The 27,217-nt window shown below is 40.6% G+C and overlaps 2 protein-coding genes and 1 non-coding gene across 9 annotated transcripts in view; 2 read left to right on the top strand and 1 right to left on the bottom strand.

Annotated features, from left to right (window-relative positions):
• Window positions 1–1,047: 1,047 nt before the first annotated feature.
• Window positions 1,048–13,291, bottom strand: LOC127007092 (uncharacterized). Of its 6 annotated transcripts, none has more exons than XM_050877676.1 (7): window positions 13,240–13,291; window positions 7,763–7,911; window positions 5,358–5,518; window positions 3,262–4,671; window positions 2,665–2,792; window positions 2,165–2,298; window positions 1,048–1,773 (listed from the first exon to the last, which is right to left on the bottom strand). In XM_050877676.1, exons 1-7 carry the CDS (start codon window positions 13,287–13,289, stop codon window positions 1,613–1,615), a joined length of 2,193 nt encoding a protein of 730 aa, XP_050733633.1. In that variant the 5' UTR covers window positions 13,290–13,291; the 3' UTR covers window positions 1,048–1,612. The 6 variants fall into 6 exon arrangements, with proteins under 6 accessions (XP_050733633.1, XP_050733635.1, XP_050733637.1 ...); XM_050877678.1 differs by having other exon boundaries at window positions 13,200–13,269; XM_050877680.1 differs by lacking the exon at window positions 13,240–13,291 and adding an exon at window positions 10,959–13,189 and having other exon boundaries at window positions 3,262–4,518.
• The window catches only part of LOC127007093 (uncharacterized), a 47,606-nt gene continuing 25,815 nt past the window's right edge, over window positions 5,427–27,217 (top strand). The window contains exon 1 of one of the 2 annotated variants that reach the window (XM_050877682.1): window positions 5,427–5,568. The gene's annotated coding sequence lies outside the window, so the exon portion shown is untranslated. Of the gene's footprint in view, window positions 5,569–19,157; window positions 20,154–27,217 lie in introns of those variants that run through there. The other variant, XM_050877681.1, reaches the window with a different exon arrangement.
• Trnad-guc (transfer RNA aspartic acid (anticodon GUC)) lies at window positions 14,422–14,493 on the top strand. The gene has a single exon. It is a non-coding gene; the product is annotated as a tRNA-Asp (tRNA).

Below are 27,217 nucleotides of genomic sequence, written 5' to 3'. Positions count from 1 at the left end.
GCCATTGACGTCCCTTGGATGCTTCAGTCACGATGAAGAAAACTTCTCGATAAAGTTTGGTAATTTCGGCCGTAAACAATTTAGGCCGCATGTTTAGGCCGTTTGCCAGTGGAGTATGCATCTCATGTGTGGGGGGGACTCGACACACACAGCTCTCTTGGACAGAGTTTCGTCTCCAATTCTCCTCTTCATACTGACAGTAGTCTTAAATTCCCCCGTTATACCACCTATCTTTCTTTTATTGATGTTTTCATGCTGACTGCTCTTTTGAACTTGCAAACTGCATGCCTCTCCCACTGCCGCGGCCTCGCTGCACTCGACTTTCTACTCGAGAGTATCGAAACACCTCTCCTCCCGAAATTGACCTCTTTTTTGGCCACGCTTTTTATTTTTTTTAATTTTTTATATAGGGGCAGCGTTTAGCGGGCTTTTTCTCATTATTTTTTTGCCCTTGAGCTGCTTCCTTTATTGCAAAAAAAAAAAAAAAAAGCTGCAGCAGCAGTAGTAGTAGAAGTAGTAGCAGTTGAAGTTTTTTTGTTGTTATTGTTGTTTGTGCATATGTTATAAAGTCTGGAATCTGTGCAGAGTAGATGGCAAACATAACCATGAGATAAGAAGCTACTACGTATGCACTTAAATAAATCAAGCAGTTTGATTTGCAGTCGCTGGAAAGGACTTTTTTATATGGTGAAATTGATTCACCAAAGATATGTAAAAGAAAAAAATCCCGCAGCAATGGCTATAATATACATTAAATGATCAAGAATATTGGGAAAACTCGTTTACCAACCGAATAGTCGTTGACTGGAATACAAGCATGCGCGTGTTGGTGTGCATACGACTGAAAGTTTTAAGTTGAGGTTTGACAGACTGATAGATGAGTGAACCAGGTAACATTTAAGGGTCTGCCGCGTGAAGGACGACTGTTGAAGCCTCCCGCAGGCTCTTCATATCCTTACAATTTTGTTCTTGTGTATCCTTGTTTAATAAGACCAAAGGTTTATTGCATATAGGCTACAAATAAGAGGCATGAATGAAACCATCGTCATTTTTTATTAGTTATTATTTATTATTTGTATTATCATAATCATTATTTTTATTGTTTTGCATGTATTTTTTTTTTTTTTTTACATTTATAAAGCTAAAGAGTTTGGACATCATCTTCCTTCCCGTCTTTTTAATACTTGATGATGACTATGATAATTATCAATAATAATAATGATAATGATAATAATAATAATGATAATAGTAGTCGTAATAATAGACCCAAAAGGCACCCGTTGCACTAAATGGTTATCATTGAATGGTCCTTTTATTGTTATTTTTCTTCATTTTTGTATCGTTTTCAATCCAACACTGGTTTATCTTCCCAGCAATATAACGTTTTTTTGTCTCTTGTTTACTCACATTATCTATCTATCTAATCTATCTAACTATCTAGCTATCGCAACAAATCTGTGTAACTATCTGTCTATCGCTCCTCAAAGAACCAACAGTATTATTGAAGTATACTTTTAGGATAAATTACCGCAAACAGCATCTGCATACTCTCTCTCTCTCTCTCTCTCTCTCTCTCTCTCTCTCTCTCTCTCTCTCTCTCTCTCTCTCTCTCTCAGTCGTCGTTCATGATATAGACGCGAGGCTGGGAAAAGATTCTCAGCCCCTCCTCGATCTGTGTGAGCTTATCCTCCAGCGTCTGTCTGGCCCTCTTTACCCGCAGAGTGTCCTGAGCCACGGGCAGACACGAGAGCTCCCGCAGCACCTCTGACTGGCCTGCGAAAGGAAGAGGACAACGATGATGAGGATGATAATGAGAAAGAAGAGCAGTGATGACTTCAAATAGGCTGACTAAGAGTGGGGTGAGTTTGGAGTTGATAGGGTGGAGGTGGAGTATTTCGTTTGGTATGGAAAGGATAGGTGAAAAAAGGAGGAGGAGGAGAAATAGCGAAGTGGAAGACATTTAAATAGCGATGTTGAGTGTAAGGGAATGACGGAAAGAAGGTTAGCTGAGGTAAAGAAAGAGAAAAGGCTGTGCGAAAGAAGAACGGTATGAAAATATGACTCACTCTTATGTAGGAGGTGAAGGGAATGACAGAGAGAAGGTTAGCTGCGGTAAAGAAAGAGAAAAGGCTGTGCGAAAGAACGGTATGAAAATATGACTCACTCTTATGCAGGAGGTGTAAGGTGTTCTGCCGTTCGTGGTCAGGCAGAGGTTGGTGACCTGGCGGGCAGTCGGGGTCAACGGCGCGGGCCATCTCCTCCTGCCTTCTCGCCTCTTCCTTCCTGGCCCGTAGATACCTGACAGGGTGTGGTGGTAGGTGATTACAGGTAAGGTTGTGGTTAGATGTGTATTGATAGTAAAATGTGTTCTAGTGTGTAACTGGTGAATGTGTGTGACGTTTTGGTGTGTGGTGGTGGTGGTGGTGTTTAGAGTGCCTAGTTGAATGATCGTTATAGTGGTAGTGGTGATGGCTGTGTGGTGCGGCTCAGTGGAAGTGTGATGCTGTGGGTGGAGGTGGGTGGTTTGCAGGGGTGGTGCGATATAGTAGTGGTGTGGTAGGGACAGTTTGGTAGTCATGGTGATGGTGCCGATGATGTTAATGGGAAAAATAATTATTACACACACACACACACACACACACACACACACACACACACACACACCTTGGTATCCTCCCCAGCTGGTAGGTAGGAGGAGGTTCCCCCGGGGAGTGGGTAACATTCTTGAGGGACTGGGACCTTCGCAGGGGGTTATTTTGGGTCCTTTGCTGTTGTTGTTGCTGCCGCTCCCTCTGTGGTCAAGAAACAAATCATTCTCATTATTCCCTTTCGCCTCACCTCCTCCATTTTTAACATAACTTTCAATATATTATTTCCTTATTTTCCTCCATGTCGCCGTGGCGTGGTATATCATAGTACCACCTTGCATTCTCTTTGGATTGAGAGTATTTAGAATTACATCAAAATACACAAGAAAAATATGAACTTGAAGCAGAGAGAGAGAGAGAGAGAGAGAGAGAGCGCGAACCGGATTTTCGCCGGATATCCAGAAGATAACAAAAGGGTGAATGCGTCATGTTTTCAGTAAACGTTATGTTTATCTCATGACTCATGTTACTGTAACGAGTTGTAAACTGCTTAGATAGACATGCAGATAGATAGATAAATATATATATAAAGAGATAGTTGCTTGTATCTGAATGCAATAGGTGGTTAAAATACTTGTATATGGGAAAACTGCATCCATTAGTAGCTGCTTACCCTGCGGTGACTGGGTGAGGCAATAGTAGGAGTGGTAATGGTGGCGTCCTCATGCCCCCTTATACCTTGAACAGGAGGTAAGGGACCCAAAAGTTGCGTGTAGCAGACATCTCCGTTCTCATTTCGGCCGGTGTGTCTGTCTGTTCTTCCTTCCTCCTCAGCGTGAAGTCCGTCCTCACGTTCTGTAGCTTCTGTCTGCTCTCTGGGCGATGTGCTGTTTTGGGTCCCGTCGTGGTAGGTCAAGCTCCAGTCGTTTCTGTTAGGGTTGTTGGTCTGTTGGTCCCCATCGGCCATACTGTTTTGGCTGTCGGGACGGATGGCCAGTTTGAGGTTATCCTGGGTGGCATGGCGCGGCGATTCCGGTTCCTCATGATGCCCCGCGGGATAAAAGTCGCAACTGGAGGAGAATGTGGAGTTGAGGTTTGTCTCCTCCAAGAGAGAGGCGTTGTCTTCGGCGTCTTTCCTCCATTTGCTGCCTGGACGAGAAGCTGGACGGGTATCGGAATGTTGTGTGTTTGCGCTGCCTCGGCTCCTGGCACTGGTACCTCTCAGAACGCCCCTGGAGCCTGTCACCTCACCTCTACTTAATAGCTCGGTCCCGGTACTCCCTACACCTCCAACTGGCTGTTTTCCAGATAAAGAATCTGCACTGGCGTTCTGAACTGGTGCGCCTGGCTTTGGAGCGGCTTTGGAGAATCTTCTCCCTAGTTGCGGGGAGAAGAAAGACGAGGAGGAAGACGGGGACGGGGAGGGGGGCCGGTGGTTGAGTTTTCTTAATGCCTTTAGTTCACCTGTCTTGGCCTTCCTCTCCGTGCTGCCGTCCCTCCGCCTGGCTGAGGTGCCTCGGTCAAAGCTGTACGCACGAACCATCTTTTGAGGTGTTCCCGGCCACGCCTGGCTTCCTCGCCCACGGGTGGAGTCCCCGCCGCTGCCCCCACTTGCTCCTTCGCCCGATGAGCTGTTGATCCTTTCGGCAGCATCTAGTAGGAGGCGATGCTGGTTCTCGATGGCGCGGTAGTGCTGGTGGTAGTCCATCTCGCACGCTGGACGCTGACTGCTGATCCGTGAAACTAGATTTTCCATCCGCAGCTTCCGCATCTCCTTGCTGAGGCCGGCGTCAGGGAGAATAAGCTGCTGCTCCTCCCCTGGTGGTTGTGGCATGCTGTTGGTCAACGGCCGCAACACCACGGGGCTCTGTGGTCGTGAGCCTCGCGAGGTCGTGCTGTGCTTGCTGTGAGCGAGGTTGGCAGCCCATTCCTGCGACGGGTAGTGGGGATGGGTTGGGGGAGGTGGGTCTGAGGGATCCTCCGAGAGGGAGTAGTAGTCCGAGTGGGCACTCCCGCCCCGCCCCGCCCCGCCCCCACCCTCAGCCTTCAGCGGGGACCCAGTGCCAGCGGGGCGACCGTCTGTCTGCCGAGGGAAGGGTTACCTAACTCTCCACCACGGGATTATGACGGGGACGCCTCAGTGTCATTGTGACTAGTGTATCCACGTGACTGGCGATAGTGTTGATGAGGAAGTGAGGGAGGATGGTACATAATTAAGATGATGTGGGAGTAAGATTGAAGTTGGCAGTGATAACACGAATGCGCAATTGTGCATGGTTGGTAGGTAGCAGTAGGGAATAACTTATAAAAAAAAACCATACCTATTGTTTTTACTATAAACATTGCGTTGCGTGATTTGGGATCAACAGAAAATCACTGCATATATCATTATACAAAAGACTAACCCTAATACATATCGGCATTATTATGTGTGTTTGTGCCGCGTCACCGTCGTAAACAAACTGCCTGTCATTTTTCGGCGATTTCTAGATTTCTGGCTAAATCAATTTTTCAATATGTGAAGTACATTTTGGTATAGATATCTCTGTCATTCAAGGTCTGAGTGTTCTAAAATTTCCCTTTGCATTTCTGCTTAGAACAAGAGCCGAATGAGAAAATGAGACAGCTTTTTGCCGATTTTCCGAAAAGTAGAAGAAACTACTTTGGCAGTTTGTTTAAAAGGTGATTACATACAAACTGAGCCCGATATTCGGAGAAAAATCCCTAAAAGAAATTAGATAAAAGTTTCATAAGATTAGTTTTAGTTACTTTGCTGAAGGAGGAGGAGACGGAGGTGGCGGCAGAGGGGACACGTGTGGCTCGCAATGGCTGGCGGTTGCGGGTTGGTTGCTCTCGCTCACGACACCTCGTCTGGATCTCCCGCAGACGCCTCACGTTCTCCTGGAGGAAGGAACTCTGGCTGCGACCCACTGGAAGGAGGAGAGCAAATGAAGGACAAGAAGGAGCCGCAAGAGGTGAGGTAAGTAAGAAGTGTCCCTGTTCGAAAATCCCAAACTGCCTTGCATGCTATTTACCATGTGTGTGGCTCGCTCTTATGCTTTTATGATGCCTTAGTGGTAAAGAAGACGAGTTACATTTGAACCATGATTGGAAGGAATAGATTCGGTAAACATGATTTCCCATGTTCGAAAATTCTAAACTTCCTTGGATTATATTTACCATGTTGTGTGTGACTCCCTTTTTGTGCCTTCGTGACGCCTTGGTAGTAAAGTTGACGAGCTACATTTGAACCACAGTTGAAAGGAATTAGTGAGACACGGTAAACTTAATTCCATGCATTCTCTCCCCCTTACCGAACCCCATGATACGCCATGAGCCCATGTCTCGTTTTCTATTCTAGTGGTTAAGAAGACGAGCTACACTTGAACCATAGTTTTTTTCGTCCACACAGGCCTTTGCCCAATGTTTTTGTGTTTTGTATGTCATGTCATGTGTTATCTAGTAATAAGTGTTCCTCTTCAGTACCAACTCAACAAACCTCATTGAAATAACCTCGCAGTTTAGTACAAAATCTATTTAGTATATTATTTTTTCGACGCCAATAAATGTAAGTCAAACGTTTACTGTGATTTTAGTCACATTGAACGTACAAACGTTAATTTTATATAGTGCTGGAATTCTACGTTATAGTTATAGATATTGATGAAATTTCTGGCATTCAAACCTCAATATTATAGAGATTAGTGCACTGAAAGTATGAGTACTGTATAGGCAGGCTTCTTCTTCCATTTTTATAACTTTGTCAAGCCAGGGAGAATTGTGCATCTAAATGCTTGACAACCTAAGTAACAAAAATTGCTGTTTGTATGTATACAAATAAGTTCTTATTATGAAATTTTACAATTATTTATTTATTCTTTTTTTTTATAAGGGAAACAGCTCAAGGGCAAACAAAAGAAAACAATAATGAAAAAAAGCCCACAAATCACTGCTCCTATAAAAAGAGTTAGGAGGAGTGGCCAAAAGAGAGGTCAATTTCGGGAGAGTTTTTATATTATGTGTACCGGTACATTAAAAGTTCTCGGTTAAGATTCGTTTTAGGTCCGTGCCAGTATCTCATTACCTACCTTATGAAACATCAGTATCTCTTCATATATCTTTTCTACAAACCTTCAACAGTCATGGAAACGCTTTGAAAATCCAATTCAAGGACTTTTTTTTTTACTCTTGAAAATAGGGGATAATGTTTACGAAAGCGTGTCGCCTCCTCTGGCGGCGGTGCAGCCGGTGTCGCGAGAAATACCTCCTCGCTGAAATAAGTCACATATACATGTAGGGGGGGGTCCAGGGGGGGCATAGCCCCCCCTGGTTAGAAGGGGGGGTCGAGGGGGGCGCAGCCCTCCCGTTAGTAGGTCGTAAAGTTCGGTTGGAGTAGTTTAAATATGCTCCCCGACCCTAAACCCTCTGCGAGCTATTTTACGGCTGCGGCGGGTGCAGCGTCGTCGCGGCCGCCGCCAGAGGAGGCGACGCGCTTCTGTAAACATTATCCCCTATTTTCAAGAGCAAAAAAAAAGTCCTTGAATTGTATTTTAAAAGCATTTCCGTGACTGTTGAAGGTTTGTAGAAAAGATATATGAAGAGATAGTGATGTTTCATAAAGTAGATTATGAGATACTGGCACGGACCTAATACGAATCTTTACCAAGTTCTCCATAAAAATATTATTTAATGATAACCAAAAGGATTATTACTACAGTTTTGTGTATTGCCTCATATAATAATAAATTTACACAGAGTAGCTTTGATTAGCCATGTAGTAGCAAAATTTCAGAATGATATACTGTATGTAAACAAAGTATGAGTTTTGTTAAATGATATGCATCACCATACCTATCACCCCACATCATCATTTCCATCACTTTTCAGACATATTTCCTTCTTGTCATTTTTAGCTTTTTTTGCTGTAGCATTTTTTTTCCTATTTTCATTCCTGCACCATCCCATTCTTATTTTTCTATCTCTTCTCTGTGCTTTTTTTCATTACTTATCATCATAAAATTCCTCCTTCCTTGTCCCTTCAATTTTCTTCCTTCCCTTATTTGATCCATCCCTTTCTTGTGTCTTATCCTCTTTTCCCTACCATGTGCTCCTTTTCTTCTTCCCATTTTCATCTTATCTCTTCTCCTTAACCCTCCTTTCACCCCTGTTCTCACCTCGTTCTGTTGGATGTACCGTCACTCCTTGCACCCCAATGGTCAGCGAACCCTGGCTGTGGCGCTCCCTGATCCGCCGTCCCTCAGGGGAAAGGCCACGGCGCATGGGTGGGAGGCTCACCTGACCCCCCTCACGCATGGCTGGGCTCCTGTAGTGTTGGAAAGAGGGTGGTGTTATATGTCAGCAGCCCCTTTACTTTTATGTCATGTATTGTTATATGAAAGCCTTGCAGTGTCTTTACACTTAGCTCACAGGATAAATAAAAAGGATTAATTTATTTTTCTATTGTTCTAAGTAAGTCTTTTGATAAAAATAGTAACTCAAAATACTAACAAAGGTTTGACATGTTCTAATTGCAGTTCTTTTGTAGTATGTCATAAGCCAAGTTAACCTTTTTGTTTATATATTTTTTGGCCATGGTAAAAAGATTTAGAGAAGATAGAGGGTATGTCATCATAATGGAAATTATTATTATTATTATTATTATTATTATTAGATATTTACTCATACAGGCATTAGATTAACTACTAAACTTTTTATACATACATAAAGAAGCAGTTTAATGAATGCTCCGTCATGCCATGCATGCAGATACACTTCATTGTATTCTAAGGATTTATGTAAAAAGTATATTAATAACAGAAAATTCTGAAAATTAAAAAAAACAAGCTTTTTACTTCATGGTATGGCATGAAATTAGATAAACAAGAAAACAAGTACCAAAGGTCTTCCTCTGTCTCCACTTCCACCTCACTGTAATTCCATTTTCCATATGAAAATGGGATGTTAGTATTAGAATAGAAACATGAGTCAGAGCAGAAAAGTATTGATTAGATTGATGTCTACACCAAAGTATCACAACACAGCACAGAACCAGAAATAGTGTAATACAGAAGAAGACTCCAAAAGGCCTTAAGCCATGGGGATATCTTTGGTTTGGCACTAGTTTGTCTGCCTTTTTGTCTTGGAGGCCTGAGTTTGAATCTCAAGTGGAATGTATGGAAAAAGATTTATTCTTCTGAAGAGATCAGTTTCTCATGGGTTTCAAGATGTGGGGAAAAAACATGGCAGTGGCCTTGCATTTTTCTGTAGGCTTTTCACAACACTATGGCTGTAAAATGAGTTAGGCCTTACTCTGACATGGCCTTTTATTGTCATATTGGCAAATATTTTGTGGGAGATTGAGGGTGGAGCCAGGCTTCCATTAGTTATTTTGTGCCTGGCACATTCTGGCTTGGAAGGGGACAGCACTGCCTCCCAAAGTCCCATATCCCATATTTCACAGACTCTGATGCAGTCACAAAGATGCTTAAGCTTCCTAATGGTGGCTCACCACTGTTCAAACAAGGCTAACTCATACAAGTGTGTATGGAGCCTTTCAGATCAAGATAAAACATTTGAAAGGTATGCCCTTATATTTCCATTGGTCTTGTATTCCCATGAACATGAGCACATTCATAAAATCAGTCCTGAAGAGAGAGAGAGAGAGAGAGAGAGAGAGAGAGAGAGAGAGAGAGAGAGAGAGAGAGAGAGAGAGAGAGAGAGAGACTATGACGATATGTCTAATTGCTCTAGCTCTATGATTTCATTTTCAAAATTATCATTCTAGATCTATATCATTCATAATTATTGCTTGCAACTTCTGATGCAGAAGCAGACATTTTTTAGTTGATTTCTTGGTAGGAAAAAAAGCTAAGAGCATTTTCTTTTTCCATCTAAAAATGAATGAAGAATTCTATCTTTGTCAAAGCAATACATGCTGGAGCTGTATACTCTTCTCAGCAGGGAAGAGTGGATTTAAAGCATCTCATTTTAGCAGAGAAATATGAATGTCGACTGTGTATTCACAAATCAAGAAATGTGTATATGAAGCTTCAGTTGTAACTAAAAACAGTGTGTGTATGCATATATATATATATATATATATATATATATATATATATATATATATATATATATATATATATATATATATATATATATATATATATATATATATATATATATATATATATATATATATATATATATATATATATATATATATATATATATATATATATATATATATATATATATATATATATATATATATATATATATTCATGTGTGTGTGTTTGTGTGTGTGTGTGTGTGTGTGTGTGTGTGTGTCATTCACCATGGTCTGATCACTTGCTGGACTTGCGATCACCAGTCAGTAGCCTCCCCAAGTGAGCTTGAAGCTCAGGTGGTAAATCTTTGGATATGGCTGGAATCTGACATCACACCAGCATACACCTGGGAGGCAGGACAAAACCTGTGACTGACACCCAGTACCCATTCACTGCTGGGTGGACAGGGGGCACAGATTACAGGAGACTGCTCATCTGTCACCACTCTATCCGGGAATTAAACCCAGGACCTCTCGGTTGAGGAAATTGTGCTAAGCACTATGCATTTGTGTGTGTATTTTCACGATTACTTTTTTAATGTAGATGCACGTATATTTGTACCAGTCTCTTTATCCACTAAAAGTTAGAGTGGTTGCTGAATTATGCTTTCTCTGCCAGGAAACGTTGAATAGACACAACTTTGAAAAGCATTAATGCATTCACTCCAGTTTTCCTCAAAATAGAGAAAGCTGGCTGCAGCGTAATAACTTTTGTCTAGAACTGTGCAAGTAGTAACTAGTAAAGCTACATATATAAATACTGGTACCTCTGCTGGGAAGTAGGAAGAATGGATGGATGCAACACATTCCCTGAATAGGCAAAGCTGGATTGGTAGGATGCTCAGCGACCCACCTGCATTGCATGGCCTTATTCTGGATCCATCCAGTCCTTCACCAAGCTTGCAGATCTTGTCACGTTTACTCTTAGCATATTCTTAGCTCCATCACCTTGCTTGGTCGTATACCCAGCCACTTTACAATTGTTCTCTTCTTTAACCAAGTTGTTCGAGGCATCTTCCCATTATGTATCAGTTATAAGTTTTACTGTACTTTGACGTAAGGGCCATATGCTACTTTTCTATATATTCTTATCATATAAATTCATAGAAATTTGACAGGAATTTGCATTGAAACAAAAAACCAGCACATAAGCATAGACTGCATATAGATGCTCAGCATGTATCCAAGGCAGCTGCAGAGTTTTGAAATATTTGCTCTGATAATAGTTTACCATAAACACAAAAACACTGAAGAATCCACAGTACCTTGACAGGAAGCCGTGAAGGAACAAAAGCCTCAAGTTCAAACAGCTGACATGCATTTAACATGATACTTGATGAAGCTGCTGTGACTGTGATGGTTTCTGACATGACTTGATGAAGATGAAGGTTTGCTGTTCACTCACATAAGCAGATAAATCTTGCACAGCAGATTATTGCACAACAACGGATACTTCTGAAGGAACACATCATTTAAGTTGCCATTCATTACATCCCCAGTAACAAGGAAGTAATAACACAGCTCACAATAACACTGTGCAAGCCATAATGACAATGTTTTCCACACTGAAGTACATGATGGTGATAGTCATCAGTTATGTAATGCAGTCTGTGATGTGTTTCATTCAGGTAGCAGCAGTACATCAGCAGTAACTTGACAACTTGCCTTGCCTTGTGTAGCTTCCACTGTAAATTCTCAAAACGTGCCTTAAGTGATTTCAGCATAGTGCACCATAAAACTACACTCAGCCCTCCACCAACATGTTTGCACTGTTCCAATTTCAGATTGTGGTGGTGAAACGCTGTTATACCCTATGAGGTACCTAGCTGGTACCTTTTCCCATTTTTTTTTTTTTTTTTTTTTCCAAGTTATATTTGATTTTCATTAACAATCCTACATATACTACATAATAAGGGACAGTTTTTCCCCACTCTAGACCTGAAAACAACATTAATATGAGCCTGAAAAACACTGTTTTGAGCTAAGACATAATTTGTGACCTTGAAATACATTTAAAAATGGTTTCTTGGTGCTGTGCCCCAAGAATTATTACTTAATCACCACAATGAAGCATCAGAGTGACTTGATGGTTGTTAGCCACTTTCAAAGAGGGAAGCTCACCCTTGGGCTGCCCAGACCTACCCTGCTTATTTAGCTGCTGCAGTATTCAGAAACTAATGCACTACCAAAATGAAAATATTTATTGTGATAAATTCTTGTTTCCTCTAGTTTTTTTTCTATTAATATTGCAATTTAGACTCAATAAGTTAAGTTTCTTCAAAACATCAAATAAGATCATTATCAATAACATGGCAGCAAAAATGTCAGTAGAACATCATTTAAGCACAAATTAATTCAGGATTATCAACTTGACACAAGCCGCTCGTAGCGTTGGTTAGGTGATGCACCCCCCCCGCCAAGTTATGCCCTCATTGGTGCTCATCAGTTATATTAAGCTTACCAAACTTTTAACCCATCACCCCCAACATGCTTAGGCCATGTTGTCAGCTGTACCATCCTTCATCCCCAAACCCTAAGTAATTTAAGCAACCCTGAACAAGTAATGTAACCTAAACTAGACATTAACCCAACTTCACACCATTAGTAGCCTGACCCCACCACATTAATATCTACCAGCTCTCTCTTGCCTACAATGTCATATGATTGACTATCTTTTTGTCAGTTTTGCACCCAGCCAAGAAATTCTAAACAAACTACATATTTATACCTTATATTTACAATTAGTGATATATGAGATACAGTTAGATTTTCTCAATATTTGGGATGTAATAATAGCATTCTCAATCTTCTAGAGCAGTGGTTTCTCAGTGTTCTTGAAATTGTGACCCTTTTGCCAAAAACTTGAAACACACACGACTCCCTGATAGCAGCAGTTAGTCTTACACATCTTTTACTACACTATTTTCCATCCATACCCAGCCTGACATGTAACGAAAGACACCCTGATGTTCCCTCTCAACAGCCACTAACAGAATGATAACATAGAAAACAACCTCAAAACAAAAAGCTATTAAAGTCATTCTCCCAAGCTTCTTCTTGCAAGGCCTCACAGCCTCCCAGCCAATCCTACTTGACCCCTTGTGACCCACCAGTAACCCCTGCTTTAGAGTATGAAGGCCAAAAAACAAGTAATCTTCCCTGTCGCATCTTTTTCTTATTTTCTATCCTGCACCATCCCATTTCTTCACCATCCCATCTCTGAGGTCGTTTTGATCCACTACTGTTCATTATAAAATCCCTCCTTCTTTGTCCCTCTCGTAATTTTCTTGAGCCTTCCCTTGACCTTCCTTTTTTTCATCCATTCATCATTCCACATGTCTTCATTCTCATTACCCTGTGCACCCTTTTCTCGACCGGGCCAACGCCTATCAGTGATCACCTCAATTCATATGCTATTCGAGTGCTCTAGCTAGTGTTATTTGGCGTGGTCTCTCGCAAACTATCATTTTCTCCTTTCTTGCAGTGTTCTTTTTGTTTTTATTCACCTTCAGCTTCACTTCCACCTGTCTTCTTCCTGTTCCTCACCTTTTGTTTACCACCGGAATGGGTTTGTTATTGTTTGGTTCCGTTGCCATGACGACGGGTTAAAGGGAAGTGGATTTGTTTACTCATCATTTCATTCATCGCTGGACTGGAAACTTTACCCGCGTACTGTATTTGTTGGTGGGGTAGTTTTATGTTATTCCCCGACTCCCATTTATTTTTTTAAGAGGCAGGGGATTCAAGTAATATCGGGCGATACATTTATACCGTCCGATTCAGGAAGGAAAGGCAGTTACGGATATCTAAGAATATAATTGATGAAGATGTCGTTCCTCTTTGGTTATTCATTACTATTATTTTATGTTTTTAAGAGGCAGGGGATTCTAGTACGTAACATCGGGCGATACATTTATACCGTCCGATTCAGGAAGGAAAGGCAGTTACGGATATCTAAGAATATAATTGATGAAGATGTCGTTCCTCGGGTTTATTCATTATTATTATTTTATTTTTTTAAGAGGCAGGGGAATCAAGTAACACCGGGCGATACATTTATACCGTCCGATTCAGAAAGGAAAGGCAGTTACAGAAAGCTAAGAATACAATTGACAAAAATGTCGTTCCTCGGGGTTATTCATTATTTGTGCGCACTTGCGGCTAAAGGCACGTTCTAGTAATTCATTTTCTATTTGTTCTTATTTAGGAAGGGTGAACGGGGAGCCAACCAAAGTAACGCAGTTGCACCCAGGAAATGTATATTCTAGGACAGAGGACCAGAGATGAAGGTAGAGCATTTGTTGGAGCAGGATGGAGTAACATTAATATCAAGCAGAGCTGGAGAATGTCGCGAAACTTGTTCTGCATTGGATTAGTAATGGCTAAAGATAGTGAACGTGGAGGAGACGAAAGAAAACGACGTTTGTATCAAGGGAGGCTCGTGGAAGTTTTGATAATAATAATAATAATAATAATAATAATAATAATAATAATAATAGTTTTAATTCGCCCAGTTGCATATATAAAAACAAGACAAGAAAAACGTAAGAGATCGAACGAGATACATATACGATTATAAATAATACTTTTTTTTATTTTTTATGCGTATGCACGGCACACTTATGCACAATCTACACGAACAGAAGGCCCAGCCACTCCCGCCGCATAGATCCACATACATGATGATTCTGACAATATTTTTACCTGAAGAAATGCCGGCAGTTCTTGTCCTCGGTAGTATAGTGGTTAGTATCCCCGCCTGTCACGCGGGAGACCGGGGTTCGATTCCCCGCCGGGGAGGAAAGTGTTTTATGCGATATTTACAATTGATTGATTGATTGATAGTTTATTGTTGCAGGTATACAACAAAGGAGAAGGAAGGAACCTGCCATCCCTACCCCCAGGCAGTACAGTTTGATTGTACAACTATTGCCATATATGAAGGTAGCTCCATGATAGGGTGACCAGACGTCCCCGGTTTCCGGGGACAGTCCCCGTTTTCAGTGACCTGTCCCCGGCTACTGCTGTCCCCGGAAATGTCCCCGGTTTTCACTGTGACTGAAAGATCCGAAAAAAAAAAAACGAAAATGTTGACCAAACTATACGTATAGTTGCGCACCGTAGGTACTACTCGCACTGTACAGTGTACAGTGTATATAACTAAGGAAATGATCAACAGCTTTGCACGGCATAATTTGCGAGATTGCCTTCCAAGAACATAAAAATTGTTAATCAATTGAATTTTTATTTAATTCCTTTGCAATTTGGATAAATAGGGTGAGAGAAACTTTTGAATGCTGCTTTATGAATGGTAAGGGCAGTGTCCCCGTTTTAGTTTTTCAATGACAAAAACACTACATGTTTTGGAGGTTTTTACGCCTCTGAACCGAAAATGTCCCCGGATTTTGTCTCAGAAATCTGGTCACCTTACTCCATGATCTAAAAAAGGTACAATGTCACAAGGGGCTGCACCCAGTAACTACATTCTAGAAGCAAATGCGGGATACTTACACAGCTAATGATATACATGTAGGTAGCACCATGAAAATTTAGGCGAGGTGGCAATACTTTCAAAATTAATGACAGATATCAACGAAGTATTCAAGAAATTAGTATTGTTAAAGGAGTTCTGAGGATGGTTATGAAGAAACCGTTGATAATGTCTAAAAATTATAATCAGGAGGGAAGAGGGATATTCCTATTACGTCAATGTAGGCAATATTTGAGTGATTTTTCTTGAAGGGAGATAAATACAACCCCCAACACTGTTAATCTGTGTTTCATGAAATGTGAGGTCGTGCAAAATATTAGTAACTTCATTCATATGGCTTTAGATTAATATTTTGCTCTCTCTCTCTCTCTCTCTCTCTCTCTCTCTCTCTCTCTCTCTCTCTCTCTCTCTCTCTCTCCCCTGCACTTACTGTTCCTCCAATGGGAAATGCCTTTTAACATTAACAAATGCCACCAGATTCTTTAAGCGTGAACTTAAAATAAACGATGCCACTAGAGAGAGAGAGAGAGAGAGAGAGAGAGAGAGAGAGAGAGAGAGAGAGATGATTTAGCAGATTATTTAGCTACATAATATTTTGCTAAGCCTCACAGATCATAAAGTAGAGTGGTGAGTTTTGCATTTATCTCCCTTTAATGTGAGAAAATAACTCATATATTGCCCCCGCCATAGTAACTGATACTTTTTTTTTTTATTGATTACTTTTTTATATCTTATCCTCTCTTCCTTCCCTTCGTTCCGCATCTTTCCCTCGCCTCCACCTTCTGTGTTACATCTACTTATCTTCGTTCATCATCTTATTCTTTCCTCTTGTCTATTCTTTTTCATTTTTCTCTTTCTATTCTTCTTCCATCCTTCTTATCTTCCTTTCTTCCTTCCTCTGCCCTTAATACTATATGTGATGCTAATGTTAATGCTTCCTCTTCTTGTTAATGTGCATTGCTTAGTCTCCTTTTATATAGACGTCTAATGATTTTCGAAATTGTATAGTTTATGCCGTCCAGCGAATAGCGACGATGACTTTTTTTTTGTACAGAATTTATTTATATTAAAGGAGACAACTTAAGGGGAAAAAAATACCCCCTCCCCCCCCAAAAAAAAACTGCTGGCGCTGCTCCTGCAAATAGTGTATAGTTAAAAAATCCAAAACACTAAGTGAGAAATATTCGATTAGGTGCCTCGATACCTCCCTTTTGAAAGTGTTAAGCCGTCGGCAAGAGGAAATACAAAACACAAGAAGGCTTTTCCAGAGTGTGCCAGTGGAAGGGATGAAAGAATTAAGATGCTGGTTAACCCTTGCATAGAGGATTTGGATAATACAGGGATGAGTTCGAGTAGAAAGTCGTGTGCAGCTGTCTTTTGCATCTCCCTCTTTATCTTTGTAGGAGCAATATGTTGGGGTGCTTTTTTGCTTGCTTGTTTGTTTGTTTATCCCTTGAGCTGCCTCTCTTTAAAGACCCTTTGCACGCACTTAAGGAGAATGTTAAAAGTATCACAATATCTCTCTGAATACATTATAGCACTGCGCAAGAATGATATAACCTTCTTCGTTGTGTGCTTTGAACGGCATAAACTTCGCAATTTCGCAAGCAACATGCCTCTCTCTGTGTGTAAGGCCACTAAACAAAGCACAGCACATTCGAGGAAAAGGGAAATGTTTAATGATAGCAATGACACAAGAAACGGTTTTGTGAGCACGATTCCTTATCTGTTTGTAGCATTTTATCGGGATTTTTTTTCTTTTTTTAAGGAAAAAGATACGAAAAATAATAGCTAATAGGAATGGAATGATATCTTGTGCTCCAAAAAGGTAACTTAATCATTTGCTCAAAAGAAAGAAAAAACGATATTAAATAAAGTGGAGATGGGAAAGAAGTGATATCGTGTGCGCCATAAAACATTGTAAAAAAAATGTTCTTGGGTAATATTTCAACTGTCTTATCTGTATATTTGCCGGTCTCTCTCTCTCTCTCTCTCTCTCTCTCTCTCGCCACGCCTGCTGACATTTGCCTTGGATGATAATAATGGCTCCATATTTAAGTTTTATGCGTCTAAGTTTTGCTAGATTCACTCCATTTCTCTCCCTCCCTTCCTCCCTTCCCTCCCTTCCCTTCCATCTCCCACTCCCCCTTCCCTCCCCCGTGTCTTCCTCAGTCCCAGTTCCCTTCCCTCCCTTCCTCCCTTCTTCCACCCCCCCCCCTTCCCTCCCCCGTATCTTCCTCAGTCCCAGTTCCCTTCCCTCCCTTCCTTCCTTCTTTCACTCCCCCCTTCCCTCCCCCGTGTGTCTTCCTCAGTCCCAGTTCCCTCCCCCCCTCCTATGTTGAGTCCATCCCCTATCTGGTCTTTATTTTATTTTTTTCTCCTTCCTTCCTTTCTTTCCTCATCTTTTCCTTCCCTCTTCTTCTGTATTGCATTCACGTCTCTTCGTTTATCATCTCATTCTTTCCGCTTGTCTACTCTTCTCCAGTTTTATTTTTTTCTTCCTTCCTTCCTTCCTTCCTTCCCTTCTTCCTTAATGTATTCCTTGTCCGTTATCCTGTTTCACATTTTCTTCAGTCTACTTACTCCTTTCACCTTTGCTCTTTTCGCCTTCCGTCTGTCCTTCCTCCATATATCCCCTGTTCATTATTCTCCTTCACACTTTCCTCTTATTTCACCTCCTCCTTCTCCCTGTTCTATATCACCCGCAAGCTCCTCCTTTCTTTACTTTTCAAACGGCAAAACCACCACAACCACCACCACTGACATTAATTACATGTAGATAAGCAAAAACAACCACAACCACACAAACAACAGCAATAACAACTCCAACAACTACTACTAAACTGCATTGGTCATTACAGTATTCAAAGTTACCGAAGAGCAGGAAGGAGGAGGCGGAATGAGTTTAACTTAGGAAGGAAGACCCTCCTCCTCCTCCTCCTCCTCCTCCTCCTCCTCCTCCTCCACTTTTGGGTAAGAAAGTTTTGTCTCTGCGACATTAATTATTAATCGCCTCGGGATTTTTTTTTTTTTCGTTTTCTTTATTTTTTTCTATTTTCTTGTTTTCTGGGTTTTGGTTTTGAGTGTGTGTGTGTGTGTGTGTGTGTGTGTGTGTGTGAGAGAGAGAGAGAGAGAGAGAGAGAGAGAGAGAGAGAGAGAGAGAGAGAAGGGGGAGGGGGATAGAGAAGGAAAGATAATATGATTTCCTTCGCAACACCGCCATTTCCGGCTGTGTGTGTGTGTGTGTGTGTGTGTGTGTGTGTGTGTGTGTGTGTGTGTGTGTGTGTGTGTGTGTGTGTGTGTGTCAGTCAGTTTACCTTTCTCTTTGTTGTAATTTAATATTTTATCATTATTATTTTTTTTATTATTTTCTTCATATTTTTTCCACCTTTTTTATCTTATCTCTTCTCCCTCACCCCCCATGTCACTCACCTCCTCCTCCTCCTCTTTCTCCTCCTCCTCCTCCTCCTCGTCCTCCTTTTCCTCCACCTCCTCCAACACTGGTTAACACATTCGTCAATAATCACACACACACACACACACACACACACACACACACACACACACACACAACACTCATTTCTTCATATACACTTTGCCCTTCCCCCTCTCCCCCTTTTACATTTCCCCCTCCTCCTCCTCCTCCTTCCCCTCTTCCTCCTCCTGCTCCTCCTCTTTTACCCATACTCTTTAGCACCTCCTCCTCTACCTCCTCCTCCTCCTCCTCCATCCACTTAAATCACGACCATTCGTCCTCATCACACACACACACACACACACACACACACACACGCGTACACGGCATGATCAACCAGGTGGTATGTAAGTTTAAGCAATGCAATGACTCCTATTAGAGAGAGAGAGAGAGAGAGAGAGAGAGAGAGAGAGAGAGAAGCAGGCCTAGTGCGCATGTGTCGCTCGCTTGGAAGAAGGGAGGGAGAGGGAGAGTGAAAGAGAGAGGAAGAGGGGAGAGGAGAGAGAGAGGGGAGACGAGGCGGGAGGGTAGAGTAGGGCCCTAGAGAGAGAGGGGAGAGGAGGACCCAATAGAGAGAGGGAGAGAGAGAGAGAGAGAGAGGGAGAGGACAACTGGGAGAGGGAAAACCAAACCGTGTTTAGCCTGGATCCTGGACAGACACACAACCATCGCCGCCGCCGTCACCACCACCACCGCCAGTCATCACCACCACCACCACCACTGCTGTTGACGCCCCTGCCCTTATTACCACCACCACTTCTTTCATCTTCACCGTCATCATTTAAAAGAGGCTACTTATTTTTTTTTTTCGTTAATTCTTTCTTCTTTCTTTCTTCCTTTCTTTTCTCTCTTTCTTCTCGCTGTGTTTCCTATCTTGTTTTGTTTTTCTTCCCGTCTTTTTTTTCTTTTTTTTTTTGTAATTGAGTGATTTCTTTGTTTGCCGTTCGTGCGTGAGTGTGTGTTCTGATATTTTGTTGCTCTTGTTATTTTTCTTGTTGTTCCCTTGTGTCTTCATTCCTTTGTATCTGAACGTGTGATTTTTTTTCTTTTTTCATCTTCCCTCAGTCATCACTTGTTATCCTTTTTTTTTTTGCGTCTTTTTCCATCCGCTCCGATTTTCCATTCTGTCCATGCTCTCTCCTTCAAGTTTAACCCCATCACCACCACCACCACCAACACCGCCGGCTGTGTGATCACCTCCCTTCCCCTCCTCCCCATCAACCACCACCACCATTACACCCATCACCGCTAAATACCTCATCGGACACTATAATCATCACCACCATCACCAGCCATTTCTTTCCTTATGGTTGGGGAATATTGTGTCTTCACCCTCACCACCATTATCACTAACGGCGAGTGTCTAAAGAAGAAGATAGGGAAGAAGTGAGACGAGTGTAATTCTCCATCAGTATCTACATCCCCTCCGGTACTTCTATAACAAAAGCTACTACTACTACTGCTACTACAAGCTCTGCGGCAGTGGATAACAAGGTATGTGCATTTTTTCTTCCTTATTGTTGTTGTAATGTGAATGTTGGTAAGGCGATTGCGTACGTGTGTGTGTGTGTGTGAGTGTGTGTTTTCTTTGTATGTTTTAGTAGTATGAAGATTTTGTCACTTGTGGTTTTCTAATCTTCCCTGGTTTCTCTTTTATAACTATTTCTCCTCTTCTTCCTCTTTTTCTTCTTCTTGGAGTGTGTGTGTCGTCTTTGTATGTTTTATTATGCAGATTTTGGCTTTTGTAGTTTTCTCATCTTCCCCACTTTTTTATTACTTTTTTCCTCCTTTTTCTTCTTCCACTGCATTTTCTTCTTTTCCGTCGTCGTCTTGTCATCATTATAAGTTTTATGCTGTTCCTACTTTTCTTCTACTTCTTCTTATACTTTTTGCCATCATCATCAATTTACTGTTGTCAGCATCATCATCATCGGAATCATTGTTATCGTCATCATCATCATCAGTAGTAGTAGTAGTAGTAGTAGTAGTAGTAGTAGTAGTAAAACCTAAAAGAAGAGAAGAATCCGTTAACAGCAGTAATAGTAGCAGCAGCAACGACAAAAACAGTAGTAGTAGTAGCAGTAGTAGTAGTAGTAGTAGTAGTAGTAGAAAAAAGAATATTAGACGCTGTATTATTCACGTAGTCATGTATGTGTATGTTCATTTATATATATGCATTAATAACTGTACGCAGAAATATATTGTAAGTAAATAGCAATAGCAGCAATAGTAGTAGTAGTAATAGTAGTAGTAGTAGTAGTAGTAGTAGTAGTCGCATGCTTTAAGCCGCTGTATGGCCGTGTGGAGCCGCGTCGTTATAGTATGCTGTACGGGATTTAATTAAAGGTGATCCTGCATTATCATCACGCCTCATTATTATGGGAACAGGTGTGTGTGTGTGTGTGTGTGTGTGTGTGTGTGTGTGTGTGTGTGTGTGTGTGTGTGTGTGTGTGTATACGTTTTCTTTTTTCCTCTTTTTTTCGTTTTTCTTATTGTATTATTGGTATTCTTATTGTTCTTCTTTTTCTTCTTCTCCTTCTTATTCTTATTCTTATTCTTATTCTTATTCTCCTTCTAATTCTTCTTTTTCTTCTTCTTCTTCTTCTTCTTCTCCTGCTAATTCTTCTTATTCTTATTCTTATTCTTCTAATTCTTCTTCTTCTTCTTCTTCTTCTTCAGCTAATTCTTCTTATTCTTATTCTTCTAATTCTTCTTTTTCTTCTAATTCTTCTTCTTCTTTTAATTATTTTTATTTTTCATCTTATTATTATTATTATCATCATTATCATTTTTATCATTATCATCATTATTATACCTCCTAGTAATGCAACCATTCTTCTTAATAAAATAAACTTGAGGCACAGTAGCTGGAACATGTTTATCAGCGTGAAGTAAAATATGCAGAACAACGTTAAGCATAACTTTCCGTAGTATTTAACTTTCCCGAGCATTACCAGCAGCACCAACAACTAAATTAATGCATTTGTCTTTATTTATGTGTCTTTGTTAATGTATCTCGCCTCCTGCTACAAACTCTAAAACGTCAGCTCGGTTACCGTAGAAATATAAGTAAAATTTAATTGTGTATTTAAAAGGAACAACACAGCGTCACATGATAATACAGAGCAAAGTAAAATACACGATAATGATTTTTCTTCCTTCCTCGCAAAATTTATAGCCGAGTAAAGTTTCGCAGCATTACAAAAGGATAATTAGTGAAGCATCATGTAGCATAAACTACAGCGCACAAATAAAGAAGCGCAACATATCGTAACGTGACAATACAGAAAGTAAAACACGTGATTATTATTTTTCTTCCTCGTAAATTTATAGCAAAGTAAAGTTTCGCGGCACTGCAAAGGCATAATTAGTACAGCATTGTATACCATAAACTACACCACGCAAATAAAAAGAGGCGCAACATAGCTTAACAAAATAATACAGAACATAAACACGTACGACAATTATTTTTTCTCCTCAAATTTATAGCAAAGTAAAGTTTCGCAGCACTACAAAGGCATAATTAGTACAGCATTGTATACCATAAACTACACCACGCAAATAAAAAGAGGCGCAACATAGCTTAACAAAATATACAGAACATAAAGTAACACGTACGACAATTATTTTTTCTCCTCACAAATTTATAGCAATGTCAAATTTCGCAGCACTACAAAGGCATAATTAGTAAAGCTTTGTATACCATAAACTACATCACGCAAATAAAAAGAGGCGCAACATAGCTTAACAAAATATACAGAACATAAAGTAACACGTACGACAATTATTTTTCTCTCCTTACAAATTTATAGGAATGTCAAATTTCGCAGCACTACAAAGGCATAATTAGTAAAGCTTTGTATACCATAAAGTACATCACGCAAATAAAAAGAGGCGCAACATAGCTTAACAAAATAATACAGAACATAAACACGTACAACAATTACTTTTTCCTCGCAGATTTATAGACACATAAAGTTTCGCAGCAGCAATACAAAAGCATAATCAGTAAAGCATCGCAAAACATAATCTACGCGACGGAGATACAAAGGGATGCAACATAGCGTAACAAAATATACAGAACAAAGTACATACATACGACGATTATATTTTTCTCTTTCCTCACAAATATATAGCAAAGTAAAGTTCAGCAGCATCACAAACTACACGCCGCAAATAGAAGGAGGTGCAGCAAAGCATAACAGACCAACATACGAGATTCATTTTTAGCGCATCACAGATTTACAGCAAAGTTCAGTAGCGTTACAAAAGCATGATCAATAAAGCATCGTAAAACATAAACTACTCGACGCAAATACATGCACAACCAGCGATGCGTGATTGTTTCTTATCTCTTAATGACATGTAACTATTAACAGCAAAAATATATTCATGGTTACGAGGCACGCGAGCACAGTAGATGGATGACGCAATGTAGCCATGAGAGAGAGAGAGAGAGAGAGAGTCATAATAGGTAAGTGATTGAAGTTCCTCCTTAACAGTTTCTTCTTTTTTCTTCTTTTTCTTCTTCGTCTTTTCGTTCTTCATCTTTTTCTTCTTTCCCTTCTTTTTGTTCTTATTCTTTATTTTGTTCTTCTTTTCTTCTTCTTTAGTATCATATCATTATCATCATTATTTTCTTCTCTTTAGTCGTATGGTATTCCTTCTTTTTCATCTATAAATTTTCCTTCACAATATTTTTTTTTATCGTACCCTTTTTTATTAATTTTCATCTTCTATTTATTTTCCTTCACAATCGTCCATTTTATATTTCCTTCTGCTTTACATTTCTTTTTATTCCTCATTCTTATTTTCTTCATTATTTACTACCACCTCTTTCTTTACTGTTATATAAGTTCATTCTTTCTCTGCCCATTGTTCTCTCTCTCTCTCTCTCTCTCTCTCTCTCTCTCTCTCTCTCTCTCTCTCTCTCTCTCTCTCTCTCTCTCTCTCTCTCTCTCTCTCGTTCATTGTTTTCCTGCGTGTATATTATTTATTTTGCATTATTTCCTTATCGTTGTTACCACCATATCTCTTGCATAAATATTAACATCATGCATTGCCTTTGTATTAACAGTTTTCTTTTCCTCTGTAACGGAGTCGCCTCTTCCTCCTCTCTCGTTTTATGATAACTCTTCAACTAAATACAAAAAGGAATTAGTCTTTGTATAAACTTGTTAAAACTTATAATTTAGATTTACGTAGGTTTTCTTTTGTTTACTAGTACGAGAGAGAGAGAGGGTCCACACCAATATTTGACATCATTACTTGAGCTTCAGGTTATATTAGAGAGGGAGAGGAACGAACACACACACACACACACACACACACACACACACACACACACACACACACATTCCTTCTTTCCTTCCTCGGTAAGCATAGAGATTGGAGCCGTGTGTGTGTGTGTGTGTGTGTGTGTGTGTGTGTGTACGTGAACCATTACGTACACACAGGCAAAGGGTGGAAAGCTGCATAATCACATGGTTTCCAATACTGTGTGTGTGTGTGTGTGTGTGTGTGTGTGTGTGTGTGTGTGTGTGTGTGTACTTGATTGAACACAGAGAGAGAGAGAGAGAGAGAGAGAGGGGGGGGGGTCAGGCTTAATTTTAAATACTAATGGTTAAGAGGGAGGGCAGGAAGGAAGGAAGGAAGGAGAATGAGAAGGATGTTAGGGCGGAATACAGAGGAAGCTTGGAGGCGAAGGTAAAATGAGAGAGAAAAAGGAAAGTCGTGCGAGATAAAGGAAGAGGATGAAGAAGAGGAGGAGGAGGAAGAGGAAGGGAAAGATTGGAAGTTGATGGAACATGGGAATCGAGCAAGGGGCGGGAGAGGGAGAGGAAGGGAGGAAGTCAGAGGAAGAGAGATAGAAAAAAAGGAAGGTGAGGTGAAACAATGGAGTTCTGTTGTGCGTGTAGGTCGGGGCGGGAAGGAAGAAGGACGTCTGCCTGCGATATTTTGCGTTTTAGTGGAAATAATACCAAGAGTGATCAGTGAATTATACTGAAAGAACGTGAAAGTATACCCGAAGATTACATTAAGAAAACGACTGTAAATGTGAAATAATTAGTTGCTAGGATAAGAAATCATCAGAGCCAAGAACGCAACCATTGAAGAATAAAGAAATACACATACCTAGCACACACAGTTCATGCCAACCCAGCCCAACGTTGCCAGATGGTCGTGCTCAGATTCTTACACTTCTCCGATTTCCAACCCTGAACTGTTTCCTCCACCCATTTAACTGGTTTTATATAGAGTCATCGTTAAAATGGTTAATTATTGGTGTTTCTTGGCAATAATTATGGGTCAGAAACCGGTAAAAACGATGCTCTGAGTACGATAATCTGACAACGTTGACCCAGCCACGAAGAGGAAATGTAAAGAAGGAGGATATGAATTTTGATGGGGTGCTTTCGGTAAACAAAATAGTGTCATCAACAGCAACTTACTACTGCATGAAGATAGAAGTGTACAATTAGCGACGTATCCTGCCAGTCATTACATGCGGTTCATAAACACGGCGGATTATGAGAAAAAAGCTAATAAGAAAGGGTAGAAAGGAGGAAAGGAAGGAAGGAGAGGGAGAATTATGTAAGGGAGTGGATTTGAACGGATAATGTTGGGTATATATAAAACTGGAAGACAGGAAGCGAGTGTCATGGAATAGGGAACTGATACAGAGTGCATACATCCTAGTGACTGATGAGAAGGAACTGAACTTGGCCATGTCATATCATACGTGGAACTGATAGAGGATTAACAACCAATGTCTTAGCGGGCTTTCTGATGCTTTTTTGTTTATGTATTGCCCTTGAGCTGTCTCCCTTGATGTAAAAGAAAAAAATTGTGTCAGCCCAAGAAATCAGAACCGACAGAGAACCAATTAGAGATAGATTACTGTTATCAGAGTATTATTATCATCAATAGTACATTATCAAGAGGAGGGTATCAGGACACCTCTCCTCCCGAAATTGACCTATCTTTCGGCTACTCCTATGGATTATTTTTAGGAGCAGTGGGTAGCGGGCTTTTTTCATTATTATTTCTTTCTTTTTTCTTTTCTTTTTTTGCCCTTGAACTGTCTCCTTTGCTGTAAAAAAAATCTATGGGGTCAAGACTAAGTACATTAACATTTGAGGTAGAGAACGTTAGGAAAGGCCTTGTTTTGCTTTGGACTAATAATGGCTGATGACAATAGTGATAGATGGATAGATAGACAGATAGATAGGTAGATAGAGTACAAGTTTCGCCATACATTTTTTTCGTTATTGTTGAACTTTTATTATTTTTTTCATTATTTCCTGTGTCTGATAATGGCTGATGACAATGGTGATAGATAGACAGATAGATAGGTAGATAGAGTTGGTTTCTTTTCTTTTTTTTTCAACTTTTATTATTTTTTTCATTATTTCGTGTGTTTTCGTTCCGTTTTTCCATTACTTCGCTCGGGCAGGCTTGATTGCTTTTTTGTTTGTTTGTCTCTCTCTCTCTCTCTGTGTGTGTGTGTGTGTGTGTGTGTGTTGAACCATGCAGGGAAAAATATAGCAATAAAAGTTAAGAAAATTGTCAACACTTCTATTCATCATTGCTATTATGATTGTTATTGTTGTTGTTGTTGTTGTTGTTGTTGTTGCTTGGTCAGTTATCACGATCTTTACAATCATCATCATCGTCAATGTTATCATGTTCTCTCGTTTATGTATTGTTAATCATTTTTTGCTTAAACTCTACGGCAAAGACTACTCGCGTTTAACATTACTTTGTGTGTGTGTGTGTGTGTGTGTGTGTGTGTGTGTGTGTGTGTGTGTGAGAGAGAGAGAGAGAGAGTTTACACCCACATTATCCTATTATTTTTCCTCTCACCTCTCTCTCTCTCTCTCTCTCTCTCTCTCTCTCTCTCAAGAAGACGCTAAGTGCAGCATGAAGAAACTATTACGGTCAAAAGGAGGCGAGAGAGAGAGAGAGAGAGAGAGTGCGCAGTCGCCATGTTTGATACGTCACAGTGTTTATCCAGCCCCTTCCTCCTCCTCTTCCCCTCCTCCTCCTCCTCCTCCTCCTCCCTGTAAGCGACACCCGTTAGCTCGCGTATTGATTTTAATTTTTGTTGCTTGACACTCCTCCTCCTCCTCCTCCTTCTCTTCCTCCTCCTCCTCCACCTCCTCCTCCTCCTCCCTTCATACTTCCCAGCGTCCTCTTTCCTCCCTCCTTCTCCCTGTCTTTTTCTCCCTCCCCCACCTCTTTCCATATCCTCCTCCTCCTCTCTCACTGTCACCCTCCGTCCTTCCTTCTCCATCACTGTTGTGTTTTAACCATCCTCTCTCTCTCTCTCTCTCTCTCTCTCTCTCTCTCTCTCTCTCTCTCTCTCTCTCTCTCTCTCTCTCTCTCTCTCTCTCTCTCTCTCTCTCTCCCTTGAGGCCTCTCCCTCGACTCGCTCCAGGGACCAACTCTCCTCCTTATGTGTGTGTGTGTGTGTGTGTGTGTGTGTGTGTGTGTGTGTGTTTACTGCTTGCTCGACTACACCACAATGTTCAGTATATTTCTCTCTCTCTCTCTCT

Source organism: Eriocheir sinensis, chromosome 34, assembly GCF_024679095.1.
Source record: "Eriocheir sinensis breed Jianghai 21 chromosome 34, ASM2467909v1, whole genome shotgun sequence".
Lineage (NCBI taxonomy): Eukaryota > Metazoa > Arthropoda > Malacostraca > Decapoda > Varunidae > Eriocheir > Eriocheir sinensis.
This window is presented reverse-complemented; position numbering and strand designations above follow the sequence as displayed.

Excerpts from the sequence above, each read along its gene's own strand:
- LOC127007092 (XM_050877675.1), bottom strand. The coding sequence starts at position 11,014 with ATGCATGTCAGCTGTTTGAACTTGAGGCTTTTGTTCCTTCACGGCTTC. Across the intron at positions 4,672-5,357 it reads TCTCCTCCTCCTTCAGCAAA|ACAGACGGTCGCCCCGCTGG; the intron begins GTAACTAAAACT and ends TTCCCTCGGCAG. Across the intron at positions 2,299-2,664 it reads CAGCTGGGGAGGATACCAAG|GTATCTACGGGCCAGGAAGG; the intron begins GTGTGTGTGTGT and ends ACACCCTGTCAG.